Source organism: Mustelus asterias, chromosome 29, assembly GCF_964213995.1.
Source record: "Mustelus asterias chromosome 29, sMusAst1.hap1.1, whole genome shotgun sequence".
Classification (NCBI taxonomy): Eukaryota; Metazoa; Chordata; class Chondrichthyes; order Carcharhiniformes; family Triakidae; genus Mustelus; species Mustelus asterias.
The window spans coordinates 21,108,359-21,134,180 of NC_135829.1; the positions used below are offsets into that span (position 1 = coordinate 21,108,359).

The 25,822-nt window shown below is 49.5% G+C and overlaps 1 protein-coding gene across 2 annotated transcripts in view; it reads left to right on the forward strand.

Annotated features, from left to right (window-relative positions):
• alpk3a (alpha-kinase 3a) overlaps nt 1–25,822 on the forward strand; it is an 86,544-nt gene that overhangs the window by 31,726 nt on the left and 28,996 nt on the right. For both annotated transcript variants that reach the window (XM_078200171.1, XM_078200173.1), the window contains exon 5: nt 23,237–24,821. In XM_078200171.1, coding sequence (XP_078056297.1) covers nt 23,237–24,821 — 1,585 coding nt within the window. The remainder of the gene's footprint in view (nt 1–23,236; nt 24,822–25,822) is intronic.

A 25,822-nucleotide genomic window follows, 5' to 3' on the forward strand; every position in this document is an offset into this window, starting at 1 on the left:
TAATGCCACTGGGCTAGCAACCCAGAGGCCCTGGCTAATGCTCCGGGGGAGACACAAGTTCAGATCCCTGGTGGGATTTAAAAATGAAATCTGGGATTGACAGCTTAGTAATGGTGACAACTCTGACCAACTATGGTTTAAAAAAGCGCCGTCTGGTTCACTAATGTCCTTTAGGGAAGGAAATCTGCTGTCCTTACCCGGTCTGGCCTACATGTGACTCCAGACCCACAGCAATGTGGTTGATTCCTCACAACCTCTCTAAAATAGCCCAGAAAACCACTCAGGTCAAGGTTACCTGGGCGGCACAGTGGTTAGCACTGCTGCCTCACAGCGCTAGGGACCCGGATTCGATTCCCAGTTTGGGTCACTGTCTGGGTGGAGTTTGCACATTCTCCCCATTTCTGCGTGGGTTTCCTCCGGGCGCTCCGGTTTCCTCCCGCGGTCCAAAAGACGTGCTGGTTAGGGTGCATTGGCCACGCTAAATTCTCCCTCAGTGTACCCGAACAGGCGCCGGAGTGTGGCGACTGGGGGATTTTCACAGTAACTTCATTGCAGTGTTAATGTCAGCCTACTTGTGACACTAATAAATAAACTTTAAACCGAGGAATGGACAGCAAATGCCGGCCTTGCCAGCGACACCCACATTCGCTGAAAGGATCGGTGTTAAAATGGAGAAGGAGGCAAGGTGACTGTATGGAATGTGCAGAAACAGGCCATTTGGCCCCACTGCCCTTTGCTGTGCTCACTTCAAAAAAAATTACTCCATCCATAAAGTTACAAAGTCACTGCTCAGAGTGGACCAGGTGGACCCCAATCCATTCCTTGCTTGTTCCAAAATCCAAATCCAAAACCCAAATGAATCCAAGTCATGGTCCCCTCAAGAGAGACAAACAAGATCCAGGCTGACAAGATGAGGCATTGCACCCCACTTTGAGCTTGATCTGACGCTTCATCTTAGCCAAAAGGCCACACACGCGGCTTCTCCTGCCGCACTAATACATCCTCCCCCCTCCTCACCATCCCATGTATTTACCCATCTCCCTTTATTGCTGAAAAATGCTGGAAAATCTCAGCGGGTCTGACAGCGTCTGTGGAGAGAGAATAGAGCCAACGTTTCGAGTCTGGGTGGCCCTTCGTCAAAGCTCGTTAGAGCTCGTCAGCTCTGACGAAGGGTCACCCAGACTCGAAACGTTGGCTCGATTCTCTCCCCACAGACGCTGTCAGACCCACTGAGATTTTCCAGCATTTTCTGTTTTTGTTTCAGATTCCAGCATCCGCAGTATTTTGCTTTTAGAAACAAAACATAGAAACATAGAAAAACTACAGCACAAACAGGCCCTTCGGCCCACAAGTTGTGCCGAACACATCCCTACTTTCTCGACCTACCTATAACCCTCCATCCTATTAAGCTCCATGTACTCATCCAGGAGTCTCTTAAAAGACCCTATTGAGTTTGCCTCCACCACCACTGACGGCAACCGATTCCACTCGCCCACCACCCTCTGTGAAAAACTTACCCCTAACATCTCCCCTGTACCTATCCCCCAGCACCTTAAACCTGTGTCCTCTCGTAGCAGACATTTCCACCCTGGGAAAAAGCCTCCGAGAGTCCACCCGATCTATGCCTCTCAACATCTTATATACCTCTAATAGGTCTCCTCTCATCCTTCGTCTCTCCAAGGAGAAAAGACCGAGCTCCCTCAGCCTATCCTCATAAGGCATGCCACTCAATCCAGGCAACATCCTTGTAAATCTCCTCTGCACCCTTTCAATCTTTTCCACATCCTTCCTATAGTAAGGCGACCAGAACTGAGCACAGTACTCCAAGTGGGGTCTGACGAGGGTCTTGTATAGCTGCATCATTATCCCCGGACTCCTAAACTCAATCCCTCGATTGATAAAGGCCAGTACACCATACGCCTTCTTAATCACCTCCTCCACCTGCGGGGCCGATTTAAGAGTCCTATGGACCCGGACCCCAAGGTCCTTCTGATCCTCTACAGTACTAAGAGTCTTTCCCTTTATATTGTACTCCTTCATCCCATTTGACCTACCAAAATGGACCATATCGCATTTATCTGAGTTGAAGTCCATCTGCCACTTGTCCGCCCAGTCTTGCATCCTATCTATGTCCCTCTGTAACTTCTGACATCCCTCCAGACTATCCACAACCCCACCAACCTTCGTGTCGTCGGCAAACTTACCAACCCATCCCTCCGCTTCCTCATCCAGATCATTTATGAAAATGACAAACAGCAAGGGTCCCAGAACAGATCCCTGGGGCACACCACTGGTGACCGATCTCCATTTAGAAAAAGACCCATCTATACCACTCTCTGCCTCCTTTGGGCAAGCCAGTTCTGGATCCACCGGGCATCCCTTTATCCCTTTATCGCTTTATTGCAGATTGCCATTAACCTTCTGGTAGTAAGTTCCACATTCTTATTGTGCACTGGAGATAGACATTGCTCCTGATTTTCCTGTTAGATTTATGAGTGACAACCTTGCATTTGTGGCTGATAGATCTTCACTCTGATTTCTTTAGCTGGAACTGGGCGTGGCATTGTAGGGCTGGTGTGGCACTGTAGGGCTGATGTGGCACTGTAGGGCTGATGTGGCACTGTGCTGGTGTGACTGTGCTGGTGTGGCGCTATGCTAGTGTGACACTGTGCTGGTGTGGAACTATGGGGCTGGCATGGCACTGTAGGGGTGGTGTGGCACTGTGTTGGTGTGGCACTGTGTTGGTGTGGCACTGTGTGTTGGTGTGGCACTATAGGGCTGGTGTGGCACTGTGTGTTGGTGTGGCACTGTGCTGGTGTGGCACTGTGCTGGTGTGGCACTGTGCTGGTGCGGCACTGTGCTGGTGTGGCACTGTGTTGGTGAGGCACTGTGCTGGTGTGGCACTGTGTTGGTGAGGCACTGTGCTGGTGTGGCACTGTGTTGGTGAGGCACTGTGCTGGTGTGGCACTGTGTTGGTGAGGCACTGTGCTGGTGTGGCACTGTGTGTTGGTGTGGCACTGTGTTGGTGAGACACTGTGTTGGTGTGGCACTGTGTGTTGGTGTGGCACTGTGTTGGTGTGGCACTGTGCTGGCATGGCACTGTGTTGGTGTGGCACTGTGTTGGTGTGGCACTGTGCTGGTGTGGCACTGTGTTGGTGTGGCACTGTAGGGCTGGTGTGGCACTGTGATGGTGTGGCACTGTGCTGGTGTGGCACTGTGTTGGTGTGGCACTGTGTTGGTGTGGCACTGTAGGGCTGGTGTGGCACTGTGCTGGTGTGGCACTGTGCTGGTGTGGCACTGTGTTGGTGTGGCACTGTAGGGCTGGTGTGGCACTGTGCTGGTGTGGCACTGTGCTGGTGTGGCACTGTGTTGGTGTGGCACTGTGTTGGTGTGGCACTGTAGGGCTGGTGTGGCACTGTGCTGGTGTGGCACTGTGTTGGTGTGGCACTGTGCTGGCATGGCACTGTGTCAGTGTGGCACTGTGTGCTGGTGTGGCACTGTGCGGGTGTCGCACTGTGTTGGTGTGGCACTGTGTCAGTGTGGCACTGTGTCAGTGTGGCACTGTGTTGGTGTGGCACTGTGTCAGTGTGGCACTGTGTCAGTGTGGCACTGTGTGTTGGTGTGGCATTGTGTTGGTGTGGTACTGTGTGCTGGTGTGGCACTGTGTCAGTGTGGCACTGTGTGCTGGTGTGGCACTGTGTTGGTGTGGCACTGTGTTGGTGTGGCACTGTGTTAGTGTGGCACTGTGTTGGTGTGGCACTGTGCTGGTGTGGCACTGTGTTAGTGTGGCACTGTGTTGGTGTGGCACTGTGCTGGTGTGGCACTGTGCTGGTGTGGCACTGTGTTGGTGTGGCACTGTGCTGGTGTGGCACTGTGTTGGTGTGGCACTGTGTTAGTGTGGCACTGTGTTGGTGTGGCACTGTGTTGGTGTGGCACTGTGTTGGTGTGGCTCTGTGTTAGTGTGGCACTGTGTTGGTGTGGCTCTGTGTTAGTGTGGCACTGTGTTGGTGTGGCACTGTGTTGGTGTGGCACTGTGTTGGTGTGGCACTGTGTTGGTGTGGCACTGTGCTGCTCAGGCACTGTGCTGGTGTGGCACTGTGTTGGTGTGGCACTGTGCTGGTGTGGCACTATGTTGGTGAGGCACTGTGTTGCTGTGGCACTGTGTTGGTGTGGCACTGTGTTGGTGTGGCTCTGTGTTGGTGTGGCACTGTGTTGGTGTGGCTCTGTGTTAGTGTGGCACTGTGTTGGTGTGGCTCTGTGTTAGTGCGGCACTGTGTTGGTGTGGCACTGTGTTGGTGTGGCACTGTGTTGGTGTGGCACTGTGTTGGTGTGGCTCTGTGTTAGTGTGGCACAGTGTTGGTGTGGCACTGTGTTAGTGTGGCACTGTGTTGGTGTGGCACTGTGTTGGTGTGGCACTGTGTTGGTGTGGCACTGTGTTGGTGTGGCACTGTGCTGGTGTGGCACTATGTTGGTGAGGCACTGTGTTGCTGTGGCACTGTGTTGGTGTGGCACTGTGTTGCTGTGGCACTGTGTTGGTGAGGCACTGTGTTGGTGTGGCACTGTGCTGGTGTGGCACTATGTTGGTGAGGCACTGTGTTGCTGTGGCACTGTGTTGGTGTGGCACTGTGTTGGTGTGGCTCTGTGTTGGTGAGGCACTGTGTTGGTGTGGCTCTGTGTTAGTGTGGCTCTGTGTTAGTGTGGCACTGTGTTGGTGTGGCACTGTGTTAGTGTGGCACTGTGTTGGTGTGGCACTGTGTTGGTGTGGCACTGTGTTGGTGTGGCACTGTGTTGGTGTGGCTCTGTGTTAGTGTGGCACTGTGTTGGTGTGGCTCTGTGTTAGTGTGGCACTGTGTTGGTGTGGCTCTGTGTTAGTGTGGCACTGTGTTGGTGTGGCTCTGTGTTAGTGTGGCACTGTGTTGGTGTGGCTCTGTGTTAGTGTGGCACTGTGTTGGTGTGGCACTGTGTTGCTGTGGCACTGTGCTGGTGTGGCACTGTGCTGGTGTGGCACTGTGTTGCTGTGGCACTGTGCTGGCATGGCACTGTGTTGGTGAGGCACTGTGTTGGTGTGGCACTGTGTAGCTGTGGCACTGTGTTGGTGTGGCACTGTGTTGATGTGGCACTGTGTTGGTGTGGCACTGTGTTGGTGTGGCACTGTGTAGCTGTGGCACTGTGTTGGTGAGGCACTGTGTTGGTGTGGCACTGTGTAGCTGTGGCACTGTGTTGGTGTGGCACTGTGTTGATGTGGCACTGTGTTGGTGTGGCACTGTGTTGGTGTGGCACTGTGTTGGTGAGGCACTGTGCTGGTGTGGCACTGTGTTGGTGTGGCACTGTGTTGGTGAGGCACTGTGTTGCTGTGGCACTGTGTTGCTGTGGCACTGTGTTGGAGTGGCACTGTGTTGGTGTGGCACTGTGTTGCTGTGGCACTGTGTTGGTGAGGCACTGTGTTGCTGTGGCACTGTGTTGCTGTGGCACTGTGTTGGAGTGGCACTGTGTTGCTGTGGCACTATGTTGGTGAGGCACTGTGTTGCTGTGGCACTGTGTTGGTGAGGCACTGTGTTGCTGTGGCACTGTGCTGGTGTGGCACTGTGTTGATGTGGCACTGTGTTGGTGAGGCACTGTGTTGGCGAGGCACTGTGTTGGTGTGGCACTGTGTTGGTGTGGCACTGTGTTGGTGTGGCACTGTGCTGGTGTGGCACTGTAGGGCTGGTGTGGCACTGTGTTGGTGAGGCACTGTGTTGGTGAGGCACTGTGTTGCTGTGGCACTGTGCTGGTGTGGCACTGTGTTGATGTGGCACTGTGTTGGTGAGGCACTATGCTGGTGTGGCACTGTGTTGATGTGGCACTGTGTTGGTGAGGCACTGTGTTGGTGAGGCACTGTGTTGGTGTGGCACTGTGCTGGTGTGGCACTGTGTTGGTGTGGCACTGTGTTGGTGTGGCACTGTGTTGGTGTGGCACTGTGCTGGTGTGGCACTGTGCTGGTGTGGCACTGTGTTGGTGAGGCACTGTGTTGGTGAGGCACTGTGTTGGTGTGGCACTGTGCTGGTGTGGCACTGTGCTGGTGTGGCACTGTGTTGGTGAGGCACTGTGTTGATGAGGCACTGTGTTGGTGTGGCACTGTGTTGGTGTGGCACTGTGTAGGTGTGGCACTGTGTTGGTGTGGCACTGTGTTGGTGTGGCACTGTGTAGGTGTGGCACTGTGTTGGTGTGGCACTGTGTTGGTGTGGCACTGTGTTGGTGTGGCACTGTGTAGGTGTGGCACTGTGTTGGTGTGGCACTGTGTTGGTGTGGCACTGTGTAGGTGTGGCACTGTACCCCTATCTCCAGCCATCAGTGATGCTACTTTAGTTGGAGGAAAAGATGGTCCCTTGTTTGCTGTTTTCTCAGTCACCATGGCTCAGATTTCCCCTTCGAGTTTTATTCTCACTCCAATATTCACTAACGTCTCATGGTGATGGGGAGGGGCGGGGGGGAGATGGGGGTGGTGGGGGCAGTGGGTGGAGGGGTGCTGAGGGGTGGTGGTGGGGGCAGTGGGAGGAGGGGTGCTGAGGGGGTGGTGGTGGGGGCAGTGGGAGGAGGGGTGCTGAGGGGGTGGTGGTGGGGGCAGTGGGTGGAGGGGTGCTGAGGGGTGGTGGTGGGGGCAGTGGGAGGAGGGGTGCTGAGGGGTGGTGGTGGGGGCAGTGGGAGGAGGGGTGCTGAGGGGGTGGTGGTGGGGGCAGTGGGAGTGTGTGGGGGGGGGGGCGGCGGTGTGCATTATTGTGCTGGTGTGTTGTACCTCCCTGGCTGTCCAAAGGAGACACTCAACTTATTAGATTGGTTTTTGAGGCTGCAGTGCCACCTATGGTGGATGAAGGAGCAGGGCTCCGAAAGCTCGTGGCTTTTGCTGCCAAATAAACCTGTTGGACTTTAACCTGGTGTTGTAAAAACTCTTACTGGATGTAAGAATAGCAAGGCCAGCTTTGAAGAAGATTCATACAATATACATTGTATCAGTAATTTTGATGTGGGAGCAAATGTCATATTCCCAAGTTTGTGGATGGTTCAAAGCTGGGCGGGAACGTGTGTTGTGAGGAAGATGCAAAGCAGCAGCAGGAGGCTTTGAACAGACTTAGTGGGCGGGATTTTCCAGCCCCAAAACTGGAAAATCCTGCCTGAGGTCAACAGACCTTTACATGGTCACCTGCTCCGATTCCCGTGGTGGGCGGGATGGGAAAATCCCCCCTGTGAGTGGGAAAGTACACGGCAGATGGAATATAATATGGAAAAATGTGAGGTAATCCCGTTTGGTAGAAGGACCAGATGGTAAGAAATAGAAATGAGAAAGTGTAGATGTACAGAGGGACCTGGGTGTCCTTGTCCATAGGTCACTGAAGGCTAACATGCAGGTGCAGCAAGCTGTTCAGAAGGCTAATGGAATATTAGCCTTTATCGCAAAAGAATTTGAGTCCGGGAGTAGCGTGATCTTGCTTCCCGGTCTTGCCCAGTGGTATTATTACCAGAGTTTTAATCCAGAAACTCAGCTAATGTTCTGGGGACCCGGGTTCGAATCCCGCCACGGCAGATGGTGGAATTTGAATTCAATTTAAAAAATCCGGAATTAAGAATCTACTGATGACCATGAAACCATTGTCGATTGTCGGAAAAACCCATCTGGTTCACTAATGTCCTTTAGGGAAGGGAATCTGCCATCCTTACCCGGTCTGGCCTACATGTGACTCCAGAGCCACAGCAATGTGGTTGACTCTCAACTGCCCTCCAAGGGCAACTAGGGATGGGCAATAAATGCTGGCCAGACAGCGACGCCCATGTCCCATGAATGAATAAATTGTGTTGAAGCTTGGCTAGACCGCCCCTGGAGTACTGTGTGCAGTTTTAGTCCCCTGAGCTTGGAAAGGATATTATGGCCATAGAGAGAGGGCAACAAAGTTTCAACAGACTTGTTCCAGGGGTGGCAGATATGTTCCTGTGAAAACAAAGGGTGAGACTTAGACCAGAGAACTCTGGGTGTCAAGGGAGGGGTATAAAGGTCAGGATTAAGATAAAAAAAGAATCTTATGACAGATTCCGAGGGCTCAATATGGCAGAGTCCTTGAAGGAGTATAAAAAGTGATGGGGGAATTTTAAAAAGGAAATTAGGAAAGGTAAGGTAGTGTGTGAAAAAGCTTTAGTGGGTAGAATATAGGAAACGCCAAAGAGGTTTTGTAAATATATAAAGAGCAAGAGAATAACTAATAGCATGGATTTGTTAAGGGAAAACCGTGTCTGGGAAATTTAATTGAGTTTTTTGAGGAGGTAACCAGGAGTGATGATGAGGGTAATTTGCTCAAGAAAAGGGCCCATGGGTTCCAAGACAAAGTGGCACATTGGATCCAAAATTGGTGAGAGGCAGGAAGCAGAGGGTGATGGGAGAGGGACGTTTCTGTAACTGGAAGTCTGTTTCCAGTGGGGTTCCACAGGGCTCAGTGCAGGGGCCCTTGCTATTTGATCTGATTTAGACTTAAATGTAGAGTATGATCAAAAGGTTCATAGGGTGGCACAGTGATTAGCACTGCTGCCTCACAGCGCCAGGGACCCAGGTTCAATTCCCAGACTCGGGTCACTGTCTGTGTGGAGTTTGCACGTTCTCCCCGTGTCTGCGTGGGTTTCCTCCAGTGCTCAAGTTTCCTCTCATACTCCAAAGATGTGCGAGTTAGGTTGATTGGCCATGTTAAATTGCCCCTTAGTGTTAGGGGGATTAGCAGGGTAAATGAGGGTTATGGGAATAGGGCCTGGGTGGGATAGAAACATAGAAAAACTACAGCACAAACAGGCCCTTCGGCCCACAAGTTGTGCCGAACACATCCCTACCTTCTAGACCTACCTATAACCCTCCATCCTATTACGCTCCATGTACTCATCCAGGAGTCTCTTAAAAGACCCTATTGAGTTTGCCTCCACCACCACTGACGGCAGCCGATTCCACTCGCTCACCGCCCTCTGTGTGAAAAACTTACCCCTAACATCTCCCCTGTACCTACCCCCCAGCACCCTAAACCTGTGTCCTCTCGTAGCAGACATTTCCACCCTGGGAAAAAGCCTCTGAGAGTCCACCCGATCTATGCCTCTCAACATCTTATATACCTCTATTAGGTCTCCTCTCATCCTTCGTCTCGCCAAGGAGAAAAGACCAAGCTCCCTCAGCCTATCCTCATAAGGCATGCCACTCAATCCAGGCAACATCCTTGTAAATCTCCTCTGCACCCTTTCAATCTTTTCCACATCCTTCCTATAGTGAGGCGACCAGAACTGAGCACAGTACTCCAAGTGGGGTCTGACGAGGGTCTTATAAAGCTGCATCATTATCCCCGGACTCCTAAACTCAATCCCTCGATTGATAAAGGCCAGCACACCATACGCCTTCTTAACCACCTCCTCCACCTGCGGGGCTGATTTCAGAGTCCTATGGACCCGGACGCCAAGGTCCTTCTGATCCTCTACAGTACTAAGAGTCTTTCCCTTTATATTGCACTCCTTCATCCCATTTGACCTGCCAAAATGGACCACGACGCATTTACCTGGATTGAAGTCCATCTGCCACTTGTCCGCCCAGTCTTGCATCCTATCTATGTCCCTCTGTAACTTCTGACATCCCTCCAGACTATCCACAACCCCACCAACCTTCGTGTGGTCGGCAAACTTACCAACCCATCCCTCCACTTCCTCATCCAGGTCATTTATGAAAATGACAAACAGCAAGGGTCCCAGAACAGATCTCTGGGGCACACCACTGGTGACCGACCTCCATTTAGAAAAAGGCCTCCATTTAGAAAAAGGTCAGTACAGACTCGATGGGCCGAATGGTCTCCTTCTGCACTGTAGGGACTCTATGATTCTATGTATTCTATGAGGAGACATGGAAATTGCTTAGATGGTAAATAGCGAGGGGGATAGCTACGGACTGCAGCAGGATATCAATGGATTGGTCAGGTGGGCAGAGCAGTGGCAAATGGAATTCAACTCGGAAAAGTGTGAGGTAATGCTCTTGGGGAGGGGCTAACAAGGCAAAGCATGAGGCTATGCATGGTAGGACCCTGGAGAGTACTGAAGATCAGAGGGACCTTGGAGCGCATATCCACAGATCCCTGAAGGTGGCAGGACAGGTAGATAAGGTGGTTCTGAAGGCATATAGGAGACTTGTCTCTATTAGCTGAAGCATAGAATACAAGAGCTGGGAGGTTATGATGGAATTGTATAGAACTTTGGTGAGGCCACAGCTGGAGCACTGTGCACAGTTCTGGTCACCACACTACAGGAAGGATGTGATTGCACTGGAGAGGGTCCAGGAGAGATTCACCAGGATGCTGCCTGGGCTGGAGGGTCTGAGCAATGAGGAGAGATTGGATAGTCTGGGGCTGTTTGCCTTGGTTGAATGTTGTGAGGGGACCTGATAGAGGAGTCTAAGAGAGGCATAGATAGGATGGGCAGGACGGCACTCTCTCCATTAGTAGAGGGGTTAATAACCTGGGGGCATAGACTTAAGGTTAGAGGTAGAAGGCTAAGAGGAGAGTTTAGGAGAAACTTCTTCACCCAGAGGATGGGGGGTGTCTGGAACTCACTGGCTGAAAGAATGGTCGAGGCAGAAACTCACGTAACAAAGAAACATAGAAAAATAGGGACAGGAGGAGACCATTCAGCCCGTCAGCCTGCTCCACCATTCATTATGATCATGCAACTCAGTAACCTGTTCCTGCCTTCTCCCCATATCCTTAGATTCCCTTCACCCTCTGAGCGATATCTAACTCCTTCTTAAAAACATACAATATTTTGGCCTCAACTACTTCCTGCGGCAGTGAATTGCACAGGTTGACTACTCTCTGGATGAAGAAATTTCTCCTCATCTCTGTCCTAAATGGTCTACCCCGTATTCCCTAGACTGTGAACCCTGGTTCTGGACTCCCCCATCCTCCCTGCATCTACCCTGTCTAGTCCTGTTAGGATTATATCGGTTTCTATGAGATTCCCTCTCATTCCTCTGCACACCAGCGAATACAATCCTAACTGACTCGATCTCTCCTCATACATCAGTCCTGTCATCCCAGGAATCAGTCTGGTAAACCTTCGCTGCGTTCCCTCCAGAGCAAGAACATCCTTCCTCAGATAAGTAACATTTAAGAAGTATTTAGATATTCAAAGTCATAACCTCCAGTTCTATGGGTCAAGCACTGAAAAATGGGATTAGTGTAGTCAGATCTAACACTACATTCTGCACACTCTCCTTTCCTTCTCTATGAATGGTATGCTTTGTCTGTACAGCGCTCAAGATACAACACTTTTCATTGTATTCTAATACACGTGACCATAATAAATCAAATCAGATCTTTCTTGACTGGTGAGGATATGATGGGCTGAATGGCCTCCTTTTGTGTTGCTAATGTCTACGAATCTATGATCCGAACAGTGCAACGCTCCCTCGATATCACAGCGATACTATGGCACATTTTCCTTCACCGGTTCCTTTTAATCCTTCCCTGGCATTCACTTGTTTTGAGGAAACTACAGTTAAGAAGGCAATGAACCCCACAACATGGCAATCCTCTTCATTTGCCTGATCAATATTCAATCCAAGCCAGCCAGGGGTGGAGTGATTGGAACGGATGTGATTTTGATGGAATAATGGTAACAGTCAGAAAGGTCTTTTTAAATGGAGCGTGAGATTCTCCAGCCTCCCAGCCACGTGTTTCCCGCCGGCGGGAGGTGGCACGTTGTTTACTAGCGGCGGGATTCTCCGGTCCCGCCGCTGTCGATGGGAATTCCCATTGACATCACCCCACACCGGCAGTAAACATGTGGGTGGGGATGCGCTGCCAGCGGGACTGGAGAATCCCGCCAGCGCGAACGGTCGATAATCCCAGACATAATGTCAGATGTGTTTAGGATCTGTCCCTGCTCTGATATTCATAGAGTCATCGAATCCTTACAGTGCAGAAGGAGGCCATTTGGCCCATCGAGTCTGCACTGACCACAATCCCACCCAGGCCCTTTCCCCATAACCCCATGCATTTACCCTCGCTAGTCCCCCTGACACTAAGGGGCAATTTAGCATGGCCAATCCACCTAACCTGCACATCTTTGGACTGTGGGAGGAAACCGGAGCAGCTGGAGGAAACCCATGCAGACACGGGGAGAATGTGCAAACTCCACACAGACAGTGACCCAAGCCGGGAATTGAACCTGGGTCCCTGGTGCTGTGAGGCAGCAGTGCTAACCACTGTGCCACCGTGCTGCCCCCACATTGTACATGGTGGAGAAAGCTAAGAGGAGATTTATTAGAGGTGTTTGACCTGAGGAGGAATTCCGATAGAATAATTAAGGGAAACCATTCTCATTGGATGAAGAGTGGCTAAACGCGGGACCGCACTTTAAGGTGATTGGTGAAAGAAGCATTGACGAAATAAGAACAAAATTCCGTCTGCAGGATGTGTAGTTAGCTTTTGGAACGTACTGCCTGATTGGGTGGTGGATATAGATTGAAGAGTAACCCTCAAAAGGGAATTGGATGAACACCTGAAGGAGAAAAAGTTGCAGGAACATGAGGTTGAGTGGGACGAACTGGATTGTTCTTGGAAAGAGCCGGTTCAGACTCGATGGGCCAAATGGTTCTATGGTTCTATGATTGCCATTTCCTGACGTTTAGTAGTGAGTGATCCCCCTATGCATCTGAAGTCCTGATTTCGCCATAACTCATGATGCATGTGTCAGTCCCATGACAGTGGAATGCAGTTTGTTATTCTAAATATCAAGAGAAGTACGAGGTGGCAGTGTGGGGAACCGTAAGCCAAAATTAACCAGTTCACTGAATGAAAAAAATTACCGACAAGATTCCAATTTTTGTAGTTTATGCTTTAACACAATATGCAAATTAAGCATGAATTAACAGGTAAATGATGCCTCAAATAAAAAGGCAACTTTCACTTTATGTAGTCGTTACAAAGTTACATCTAACGCAGCCGCTAGTACCCACATCACTGCGTGCTGACATGCGGCACCGTGTGCAGTTCCAAAGATCTTTAACCTGGTATCTGATCGGTAAGATCTCTCAGCTTCCCACTCAATGGATTCTGCCCTCGAGGCACCTTCACTTGCATTTCATTCCAGGGCCCCAGGGACAGCTGTTACCTGAGCTGCACACACTCCGGGAGAAACCCCTTAGCAAGTCTGGATGACACAGATCCCCCCCATGGACTCCTTTAGCCGACCCCTTTAATAAATCCTGTTAAACAGTATGGCTGCAGCTCAGGCAAAGCTCAGCACAGTAATATTGTTCAATTCACACTCCCTAATCTCCCTGTCTTTGACTGTATACACACACACACACACACACACACACATACACATACACACTCACATACACACACACTCACACACACACTCACATACACACACACTCACACACTCACATACACACACACACACACACACTCACTCACATACACACACACACTCACATACACACACACACTCACATACACACACACTCACATACACACACACTCACATACACACACACACACACACACATGCACATACATACACAGAAACGTACACGCATACACACGCAATCTCCCCTCTGCTGCAGCTTTCCCTTGTGTTTGGCCACACAGTCTTTCCTTCCTATTGGTACTATTGCTAGGTCAGGGCTATCTCAGCCTTGAACATACATAATGCCCCAACCTCCACAGCCCTCTGCGGGAAAGAATTCCACAGATTCACTGCCCTCTGAGAGAAGAAATTCCTCCTCATCTCTGTCTTCAATGGCTGACCCCCTTACGCTGAGATGATGCCCTCTGGTTCCAGACTCTCCCACAAGGGGGGAAACAACCTCTCAGCATCTACCCTGTCAAACCCCCTGAGAATCCAGTATTTCTCAATAAGGCCATCTCTCATTCTTCTAAACTCCAATGAGTACAGGCCCAACCTGCTCAATCTCTCCTCATGAGAAAATCCCTCCATACTTGGAATCAACCTAATGAACCTTCTCTGGACTGCCTCCAACGCCGGTATATCTTTCCTTAGGTAAGGGGACCAAAACTGTTCACAGTATTCCAAGTGCGGTCCAACTAGTGACTTGTACAGTTTTAGTAAGACTACCCTATTTTTATATTCCAATCCCTTTGAAATAAAGGCCAACATTCCATTTGCCTTCCCTATTACCCACTGAAACTGCATGCTAGCTTTTTGTGATTTATGCGTGAGGACCCCCAAATCCTTCTGTGCTGTAGCTTTCTGCAGTCTTTCTCCATTTAAATTATATTCAGCTCCTTTATTCTTCCTACCAAAGTGCAGAACTTCACATTTTCCTAAAGTTTAAAGTTTATTTATTAGAGTCACAAGTAGGCTTATATTAATACTGCAGTGAAGTTACTGTGAAAATCCAATTACAAGTTAGCCAGGAAGGACCTAAAGAGAGAGTTGAGAAGAGCCAGGAGGGGACATGAGAAGTCTTTGGCAGGTAGGATCAAGGAAAACCCTAAAGCTTTCTATAGATATGTCAGGAATAAAAGAATGACTGGGGTAAGATTAGGGCCAGTCAAGGACAGTAGTGGGAAGTTGTGCGTGGAGTCTGAAGAGATAGAAGAGGCGCTAAATGAATATTTTTCGTCAGTATTCACACAGGAAAAAGACAATGTTGTCTGAGGAGAATACTGAGATACAGGCTATTGGACTAGATGGGATTGAGGTTCATAAGGAGGAAGTGTTAGCAATTCTGGAAAGTGTGAAAATAGATAAGTCCCCTGGGCCGGATGGGATTTATCCTCGGATTCTCTGGGAGGCTAGGGAGGAGATTGCAGAGTCTTTGGCTTTGATCTTTATGTCATCATTGTCTACAGGAATAGTGCCAGAAGACAGGAGGATAGCAAATGTTGTCCCCTTGTTCAAGAATCATAGAATCATAGAAACCCTACAGTGCAGAAGGAGGCCATTCGGCCCATCGAGTCTGCACCGACCACAATCCCACCCATGCCCTACCCCCACATATTTTACCTGCTAATCCCTCTAACCTACGCATCTCAGGACTCTAAGGGGCAATTTCTAACCTGGCCAATCAACCTAACCCGCACATCTTTGGACTGTGGGAGGAAACCGGAGCACCCGGAGGAAACCCACGCAGACACGAGGAGAATGTGCAAACTCCACACAGACAGTGACCCGAGCCGGGAATCGAACCCAGGACCCTGGAGCTGTGAAGCAGCAGTGCTAACCACTGTGCTACCGTGCGATAACCCTGATAATTATAGACCAGTGAGCCTCACTTCTGTTGTGGGCAAAGTTTTGGAAAGGATTATAAGAGATAGGATTTATAATAATGTAGAAAGGAATAACTTGATTAGGGATAGTCAACACGGTTTTGTGAAGGGTAGGTCGTGCCTCACAAACCTTAATGAGTTCTTTGAGAAGGTGACCAAGAGGTGGATGAGGGTAAAGCAGTTGATGTGGTGTATATGGATTTCAGTAAAGCGTTTGATAAGGTTCCCCATGGTAAGCTATTGCAGAAAATACGGAGGCATGGGATTGAGGGTGATTTAGCGGTTTGGATCAGGAATTGGCTAGTTGTAAGAAGACAGAGGGTGGTGGTTGATGGGAAATGTTCATCCTGGAGTTCAGTTACTAGTGGTGTACTGCAAGGATCTGTTTTGGGGCCACTGCTGTTTGTCATTTTTATAAATGACCTGGATGAGGGTGTAGAAGGATGGGTTAGTAAATTTGCGGATGACACTAAAGTCGGTGGAGTTGTGGACAGTGCGGAAGGATGTTGCAGGTTACAGAGGGACATAGATAAGCTGCAGAGCTGGACTGAGAGGTGGCCAATGGAGTTTAATGTGGAAAAGTGTGAGGTGATTCACTTTGGAAGGAGTAACAGGATTACAGAGTACTGGGCTAATGGTAAGATACTTGGTAGTGTGGATGAGCAGAGAGATCTCGGTGTCCATGTGCATAGATCCCTGAAAGTTGGCACTCACGTTAATAGGGTTGTTAAGAAGACGTACAGAGTGTTAGCTTTTATTGGTAGAGGGATTGAGTTTTGGAGCCAGGAGGTCATGTTGCAGCTGTACAAAACTCTGGTGTGGCCGCATTTGGGGTATTGCGTACAGTTCTAGTCGCTGCATTATAGGAAGGATGTGGAAGCATTGGAAAGGGTGCAGAGGAGATTTACCAGGATGTTGCCTGGTATGGTGGGAAGGTCTTATGAGGAAAGGCTGAGTGACTTGAGGATGTTTTCGTTCGAGAGAAGAAGGTTAAGAGGTGACTTAATAGAGGCATACAAGATGATCAGAGGATGGATAGGGTGGACAGTGAGAGCCTTTTTCCTCGGATGGTAATAGCTGCCACGAGGGAACATAGCTTTAAATTGAGGGGTGATAGATATAGGACAGATGTCAGTGGTAGGTTCTTTACTCAGAGAGTAGTAAGGGCGTGGAATACCCTGCCTGCAGCAGTAGTGGACTCGCCAACATTAAGGGCGTTTAAGTAGTCATTGGATAAACATATTTTTTTTTTTTTTAGAAACCCTACAGTGCAGAAGGAGGCCATTCGGCCCATCGAGTCTGCACCGACCACAATCCCACCCAGGCCCGACCCCCACATATTTTACCTGCTAATCCCAGGACTCTAAGGGGCAATTTTTTTTAACCTGGCCAATAAACCTAACCCGCACATCTTTGGACTGTGGGAGGAAACCGGAGCACCCGGAGGAAACCCACGCAGACACGAGGAGAATGTGCAAACTCCACACAGACAGTGACCTGAGCCGGGAATCGAACCCAGGACCCTGGAGCTGTGCAGCAGCAGTGCTAACCACTGTGCTACCGTACCGCCCGTAATATGGATGATATTGGAATAGTGTCGGTTAGATGGGCTTTAGATTGGTTTCACTGGTCGGCGCAACATCGAGGGCTGAAGGGCCTGTACTGCGCTGTAATGTTCTATGTTCTATGTTCTATCCCCTAGTTGCCACACTCTGGCACCTGTTCGGGTACACTGAGGGAGAATTTAGCACGGCCAATGTACCTAACCAGCACGTCTTTCGGACTGTGGGAGGAAACTGGAGCACCCGGAGGAAACCCACGCAGTCACTGGGAGAATGTGCAAACTCCACACAGACAGTGACCCAAGCCGGGAGTTGAACCCGGCTCCTTGGTGTTGTGAGGCAGCAGTGCTAACCACTGTGCCACCGTGCCACCCTACATTAGATTCCATCTGCCATATTTTTGCCCATCCAACTAACCTGTCTTTATCCCTCTGGAGACTCTGGGCCCAATTTTACCATCAAGTTGCACCCATTTTCGGGTGGTGGGTCAGATGGCTCTCTGGTGGTGTGCGAGGGAGGTGGGTCAGATCGCTCTCGTTGGGGCGGGGGGGGGAGGAGGGAGGTGGGTCAGATCACTGTCAGATCACTCTCTGGTGGAGGGGGAGGGGAAGGAGGGGTCCGCTGCCACTCTGCATATGATCGGTGGGGAGAAAGGGGAGCAGGGGGCCGCAATTAGTCTGGGTAGCGGAGGGGGGGGGGAGTGGGGGGATAAGGGGGTCAGTTATGTTGTGGGGTGGGGCAATGTCTGTGGGGGCCAGGGGGAGGCATTATCCAGCCCGGGCGCGATGTGGCAGGGGAGCGTTTTTCTATTTTTTTTACTGCACATGCGCGTGGCATCAATCGGAGCTGCGGGATTTCGGGCGCGTTAAGCCCCACCCACAGACTTCTGCAGCGCAATTCGGAATCACTGATGTTTTTTCAGGCAGACTGCGTATGGGGGTGCCTGAGAACGGGTCTAAAAGTCGGAACTGAAACACTGCCAGATTCAGCACTCAGAATCACAATGGTAAAATTGGGCCCTCCGTCTCATCCTCACCACTTGCTTTTCCACCTATTTTTATGTCATCTCCAAATTTGGCAGTCATACATTCACTTCCCTTGTCCAAGTCATTAATATATATTGTAATTAATTGGGGCCCCAGCACTGGTCCCTCTGGCACTCTATCAGTTATCGGCTGCCATCCTTAAAATGCCCTTCTTACCCCAACCCTCTGTATTGTATTATTTAGTCATTCCTCTATCCATGTTAATACACTACCCACAACACCATGGACTCTTATTAAGTGGCCTTTTGTGTGGCACCTCACTGAACGTTTTTGGAAATCCAAGTATATTACATCTACCAGTTCCCCTTTATCTATCCCGCTCATTACTACCTCAAAAAATTCTAATACATTTGTCAGGCATGATTGCTGCTTATGAAACCATGCTGATTCTGCTTGGTTATATTCTCTATTTCTAAATGCTCTGTTATTACATCCTTTATAATGGACTCGAACATTTTCCCAATGACAGATGTTAAGCTAATTGACCCATAGTTTACCTGTTTTTGTCTCACTCCTTTTTGAATAAAGATGTTACGTTGACAGTATTCCAATCCGCTGGGACTTTTCCAGAATTTAAGGATTCTTGGATAGTGCATCCACTATCTCTGTCGCTACCTCCTTTAATATCCGAAGATGCAATCCATTGGGTCCAGGGGACTTATCAGCCTTTCGCCCCGTTACTTTCCCGAGTACTTTTTTCCCTAGTGACAGTTATATCTATTCGCTCCCCACCCCACACTGCTTTTGCCCCTTGATTATTTAGTATATTTGGAATGCTAGTAGTGCCTTCAACCATGATGAATGAGGCAAAGGATTTATTTAACTCCTGTGCCATTTCCTGGTTCCCCATTATTATTTCCCCAGTCTCATCCTCTAAGGGGCTTAGGTTTACTTTGACCTCTCTCTTTCTTTTTATATATTTAAAGAAGCTCTTACTCTCCCTTTTTGTATTTCTTGCTAGTTACGCTAATAGTTTCATCTCTCCCGCTTTATTTTTGGTCATCTTTTGTTGGTTTTTAAAACTTTTCCAATCCTCTGGTTTGCCACTAATCTTTACCACATCACGGGCGGGATTTTACCAGCACGTCTGCCCGAGGTTCGTACGATCCCGCCTGAGCCTCGCACGCCCCCGGAATTGGGACGGGTGTGCCGGTAAATTTTCAGCCGATGTTTTTTTTCCTTTCAGTTTAATCCGATCCTTAACTTGCTTGGTTAACCATGGTTGATTTATCCCCTTCTGAGAATCCTTCTTCCTCACTGGGATATATCTTTGTTGTGAGTCATGGACTATTTCCATGAATGCTTGCCAATGCTGATCAGGCGTCTTTTCTGCTAAACTTCTTTCCCAGTCCACTCCAGTCAACCCTGCATAATTACCCTCATTTAAGTTTAGCACAGTTGCTTCTGACTCAAGTTTCTCATTCTCAAACTGAATGCTAAATTCTATCATGTCATGGTCGCTGTACACGAGGGGGTCTTTTACTCTGTCATTGTTTAATTAACCTGTCTCTTCACATATTAGACCTTAGAAGAAAGATTATTAGCAGATCAAAAATAGCCCGACCCTGGTTGGATCCACAGCACATTGTTCTAGGAAATGGTCCCAAATACACTCTATGAATTCTTCCTCATGGCTACCTCTGCCAATTTGATCTTCCAGTCCGCATAAAGATTAAATGTACTGCCTTTTTCACATGCCTTCATTATCTCCTGATTTATTCTCTGCCCCATAGTTACTGTTAAGGGGTCGATAGATTACTCCCGACCGGTGTCGTATTCCACCTGTTATTTCTTATCTTTAACCATACCACACCAGGGCGGCACGGAGGCACAGTGGTTAGCACTGCTGCCTCACAGCAAGAAGTTTAACAACACCAGGTTAAAGTCCAACAGGTTTATTTGGTAGCAAAAGCCACACAAGCTTTCGAGGCTCTGAGCCCCTTCTTCAGGTGAGTATTGGCTCACCTGAAGAAGGGGCTCAGAGCCTCGAAAGCTTGTGTGGCTTTTGCTACCAAATAAACCTGTTGGACTTTAACCTGGTGTTGTTAAACTTCTTACTGTGTTTACCCCAGTCCAACGCCGGCATCTCCGCCTCACAGCGCCAGGGACCTGGGTTCGATTCCCGGCTTGGGTCACTGTCTGTGTAGACTCTGCACGTTCTCCCATGTCTGCGTGGGCTTCCTCCAGGTGCCAACTCGATGCAAGAGTCATAGAGGTTTAGGGCATGGAAAAATGCCCTTCGGTCCAACTTGTCCATGCCACCCTTTTATTTAACCACTAAGCTAGTTCCAATTGCCCGCGTTTGGCCCATATCCCTCTGTACCCATCTTACCCATGTAACTGTCTAAATGCTTTTTAAAAGACAAAATTGTACCCGTCTCTAATACTACCTCTGGCAGCTTGTTCCAGACACTGACCACCCTCTGTGTGAAAAAATTGCCCTTCTGGACCCTTTTGTATCTCTCCCCTCTCACCTTAAACCTATGCCCTCTAGTTTTAAACTCCCCTACCTTTGGGAAAAGATGTTGACTATCTAGCTGATCTATGCCTTAATCATTTTATAGACCTCTGTAAGATCCAGTAAGAGCATCTTACTCAGATGCACCCCTCCGTGCTTTCCCCATAACCCACATAACCCACATTTACTGTGGCCAATCCACCTAACCCGCACATCTTTGGAGTGTGGGAGGAAACCGGAGCACCCGGAGGAAACCCATGCAGACACGGGGAGAACATGCAAGCTCCACACAGACAGTAACCCAAGGCCGGGAATTGAACCCGGGTCCCTGTTGCTGTGAGGCAGCAGCGCTAACCATTGTGCCACCCCCGTCCTTCTAATCTAACTCCATCAATGTATTTTTCTATTCCTTTCTGCCCCCCCATCTACTCATTTAGCTTCCCTTGAATGCATCAATGCTATTCACCCTGTGGTAGCGAGTTCCACATTCCAATCACTGGTTGCCTAAAGAGGTTTCTCCTGAATTCCCTATTGGATTTATTGGTGATTATCTTATCTTTAAAGCCTCTTCTTTGAGGAAAAGAGCCTCAGCCTGTTCGGTCCTTCCGAATAATTCTAACCCCTCAGTTCCAGTGTCATCTTTGTAAATCGTTCTTGTGCCTTCTCCAATGTCTTTGCTCTTTGGATTATGTGGAGGACAGAACTGTGCTCAGTGCTCCAAGTGCGATCGAATGAAAGTGGACTGTTCTGCCTTTCCAACTCTCTCTCGTTATCTTAAAGGCCTCCATTAGGTAACCCCAAATCTTACATTAATCTTGAAGATAAGCAAGTGGTTTCCACCCAGACCTCCGGCAGCTTCCTGGATTGAAGCTAGGTCAGAAGTCTCACAACACCAGGTTAAAGTCCAACAGGTTTATTTGATAGCACGAGCTTTCGGAGTGCTCCAAAAGCTCGTGCTCCCAAATAAACCTGTCAGACTTTAACCTGGTGTTGTGAGACATCTTACTGTGCCCACCCCAGTCCAACGCCGGCATCTCCACATCATGGATTGAAGCTATTTACAGTATTATGTTCAGTTCCGGGTTCCGTAACTGAGGAAAAGTAAAAAAATGTTAAGTCACCATAGTCTCAGATGACCATAGGCTGCTTTCCCCTTTGAGGAGGGTCACCACACCTCAAGGTGAGGGGCAATGTTGAGAAGGATGAGTAACCTCAGCCGGCACAGGAATTGTACCCACACTGTTGGCGCCGCTCTGCATCATTAACCAGCTGTCCTACCAACCGAGCTAAACCGATCCTCAAGGGCAAATGTACTGGCCACAGAGGAGGATGGACTAGCTGCGAATTCCCTCGAATATGGTAGATGAAGGGTTGGTCTAATTGAGGTGTTCAGGATGATTAGAGGCCTAGATAGAGAGAAACATCCAAAGGTGTGCGGGTTAGGTGGATTGGCCATGCTAAATTGCCCCTTAGTGCCCCAAGATATGTAATATGGATGAATTAGCCATGGTAAATGTGTGGGGTTGTAGGGATAGGGCAGGGGGGTGGACCTGGGTAAGATGCTCCGTCAGAGAGAGTCAGTGCAGAGTTGATGGGCTGAATGGCCTCCTTCTGCACTGTAGGGATTCTATGAACTTCCTTTGTTCGGAGAGTTCAGAATAAATGCACAACCTTAACGCTGGTGTGAGATTGTACACTATAGCACATAGAAGATAGTGGGCGGCACGGTGGCACAGTGGTTAGCAACGCTGCCTCACATCACCAGGGACCCGGGTTCAATTCCTGGCTTGGGTCACTGTCTGTGTCGAGTCTGCACATTCTCCCTGTGTCTGCGTGGGTTTCCTCCGGGTGCTCCGGTTTCCTCCCACAGTCCGAAAGATGTGCGGGTTAGGTTGATTGGCCATGCTAAATGACCCCTTGTGTTCCAGGATGCGTGGGTTAGAGAGATTAGCAGGGTAAATATATGGGGTTACGGGGATAGGGCCTAGGTGGGATTGTGGTCGGTGCAGACTCGATGGGCCGAATGGCCTCCTTCTGCACTGTAGGAATATAGTTTTATGAAAATGTGGAACTCTCTCCCTCCACATGGTGTTAAGGGTGTAGGACAGTTGGAATTGTCAAGGGTATTAATGAACAAAAGTAGCTCGATGGAGTTGATGTATGACTGATTAACAGAACAGGCTGGAGGGGCCGAATGGCTGTTCCTGTGTTTCCTCATTGAGCCACCCATAGGGTGACCAGCCCCTTAATCCTCCTTTCATCTGTTATTGCCCCACATTGGTGCACATTTCAATATCTGTATCTCAGTGCAATGAACGTTTTCTCAACTGACTTCAGAGATTCGCAAATCTTGCTCTCGAGGGAGTGCAGCGAAGGTTTACCAGGCTGATTCCGGGGATGGCGGGACTGATCTATGAGGAGAGATTGACTCGGTTAGGATTGTTTTCGCTGGAGTTCAGACGAATGAAGGGGGATCTCATAGAGACTTATAAAATTCTAACAGGTCTAGACAGAGTAGATGCAGAGAGGATGTTCCCGATGGTGGGCAGTCCAGAACCAGGGGTCACAGTCTGAGGATTCAGGGTAGACCATTTAGGACGGAGATGAGGAGACATTTCTTCACCCAAAGAGTGGTGAGCCTGTGGAATTCATTACCACAGGAAGTAGCTGATGCCAAAACATTGAATGTATTCAAGAGGCGGCTGGATAAGGCACTTGGGGCGAATGGGATCAAAGGTTATGGGGAGAAAGCGGGATTAGGCTATTGAGTTGGACGATCAGCCATGATCGTGATGAATGGCAGAGCAGGCTTGAAAGGCCAAATGGCCTCCGCCTGCTCCTATCCTCTATGTTTCTACGCTTGTAACCAGGAATCCTTTATGCCCACAGATGTACGGAAGATGATGCGGCCATTTACCAAGCTTCCGCCAGGAACAACAAGGGGATTGTGTCCTGCTCTGGCACCCTGGAGGTTGGCACGATGAACGAATACAAGATTCACCAGCGATGGTTTGCCCGGCTCAAGCAGAAGGCGCAGACTAAAAGGCGGGAGCTGGATGAGACGCGGATTCGGGGGAAGGAGAACGTGGCGCACGCGGCCAACGTCCGACGCCAAGATTTCCTGAGGACGGTGAGTCCAGAGCGGACCCAGCGGAAACGCAAGTCACAGAGCGAGGCCAACGCAAACTCCAACTCTTTGACCGGCAGAGATGATGTGGTCAAAGCGCGCGTCTCTGATCCCGAGGTGGTGACGCACAAGAACACAGGAGCTCTGCCAGGCGCTGATATAACGGCTGCTCCGACCACCGAGGTTCAGAACGGCTACTTGACGGATCCCCAAGGGACCCAACTTGCCGCGGTTAAAGATGGGAAAGCGCCAGTGAATAATTCACTGGAGGAGTTGGTGGAGAACGGCATCTCGTTCATCGACTATCTCTACCAAACGACCGAGCTCGTCAAGTCGCAGGCCGTCGGCAAGGCGTTTGCGGCGAGCAAGAAGAAGCGGAAGCTTTCGGAAGAGGGGGCGCAGTTGGCGGGAAAAGCCGAGGAACGCTCGCAGGGCGATGAAAGTGCGCCACACGGAATTGATAGGAACAAGGACCCTGGCAGTTTACCGCAGTGCCTTCCAGATCCCCAACTCGTTAGGTCTGGGGATTACATGGATATTGATGAGCAGGTATCATCAGTGACTTCAGGACTGAGGCAACATCCAGTGGTGCCCTCAAGTCCAGAAGCTGTGCTTCCCAGGACGGAAAAGGACCCAACGCCATTAAGTTGCCAATCACCCAAGGATGCAGGACTGGAAGTGCACACATTCACGAATGGCACAAAGTCGGATCAAGAGCCGGTGTATTCCTGTCCCCAAAGCCCTGCCAAGGATACGTATTTCTCTATGAAAGATATGTTCTTTGAAACTATTCAGGAACCTGAGATGCACAGGCAGCCACAATTACCTCAGCTCGCGGAGACTAACGAGGCGGCTAGCTCCGGGGATGGCGCTAGCCGACAGGGGGCCCGTTTGGCCGAGAGTGTTAGTGCGCCATACTTAATGGATGTGATACTGGGATGTGACCATAAAGAAGGCACAGTATCTGAGGATCTCCGAAATGGGGGAAGGTCCCCCCCTGAGATGGACATTGCAATGCCTGGTGTCCATTCGGAAATTCAGGGTGCATTTGACCATGATGTAACCAACAGCATGCTGCAAAGCCCTGGAGTAGGAGAATCCAGCGTCGGAGACCAATCTTTAAGGCTTGGCGTACGTTCTGTGGACGTGTCTGGAGGAGGGGTTCGGGAGGATGTTGGTAGTCCTCTCTGCGGTTTGGGTATGATGCCAGAACCTGCCCTCTGGCCCTCGGGCACCTCGGCAGACGTCCAACCCGAGGCTTCGCCTCCGCCAGTGCCTGCGGACCTTGCAGATGGCGGGAAACCAGCCTTGCCAACGCAGCAGCTGGCACAGGGAGCTCTTTCTGAGGTAAGTGCCTTCTTCAGCTGGGGTGACCTCATGCGAGATTGTGTCCTGGTCGGGCGGGCAGGTCATGCGAAAGGCACTTCGGCCCTATTTATAGCAGCATTAAGCACGCACTGTTTGACAGGAGTTCAATGTGATGACATCTGTTGTAGCCGGTGCTTCAGATAGCAGTGATAGCGGTGACCTCCAGAATGGAAGGAAAAACACATGTGGGCTACAAATGACACCAGAACACATGCAATCAAAAGCCAGTGCCAGGAAAATATCAGTTAATACGAGATAAAGTAGACCCTCTCTTTTACATTCTCTTTTGGAACCTACACAAAATTTCAGGTGCAGAGGGGCAGTTTTCTCAGTTATTGTGAGAGAAATAAGGAGATCCGCTGTGTTATGCTTTTTCTGTTTTATAAAAGGAATTATCATTCCTGTACCTGAAGGGACAGTCATGATGTGGAGATGCCGGCGTTGGACTGGGGTAAACACAGTAGAGTTTTAACAACACCAGGTTAAAGTCCAACTGGTTTATTAGGTAGCAAATGCCATATTTGGTAAATGGCAAATGGTAAATGATAAATGCAAATGGCATTTGCTACCAAATAAACCTGTTGGACTTTAACCTGATGTTGTTAAAACTCTTCCTGAAGGGACAGTACAGGTTGATGGTAAAGAAAGTTAAAAAGGTTTAAGTTTATTTATCAGTCATGATGTGTAGATGCTGGCATTGGACAGGGATAAGCACAGTAAGAAGTCTCACAACACCAGGTTAAAATCCAGCAGGTTTATTTGGAATCACGAGCTTTCGGAGCGCCGCTCCTTCATCATTCACCTGATGAAGGAGCAGCATTCCAAAAGCTCGTGATTCCAAATAAACCTGCTGGATTTTAATCTGGTGTCATCTTACTTATTAGTGTCACAAGTAGGCTTACATTAACACTGCAATGAAGTTACCGTGAAAATCCCCTAGTTGCCACACTCCGGCGCCTGTTCGGGTACACTGAGGGAGA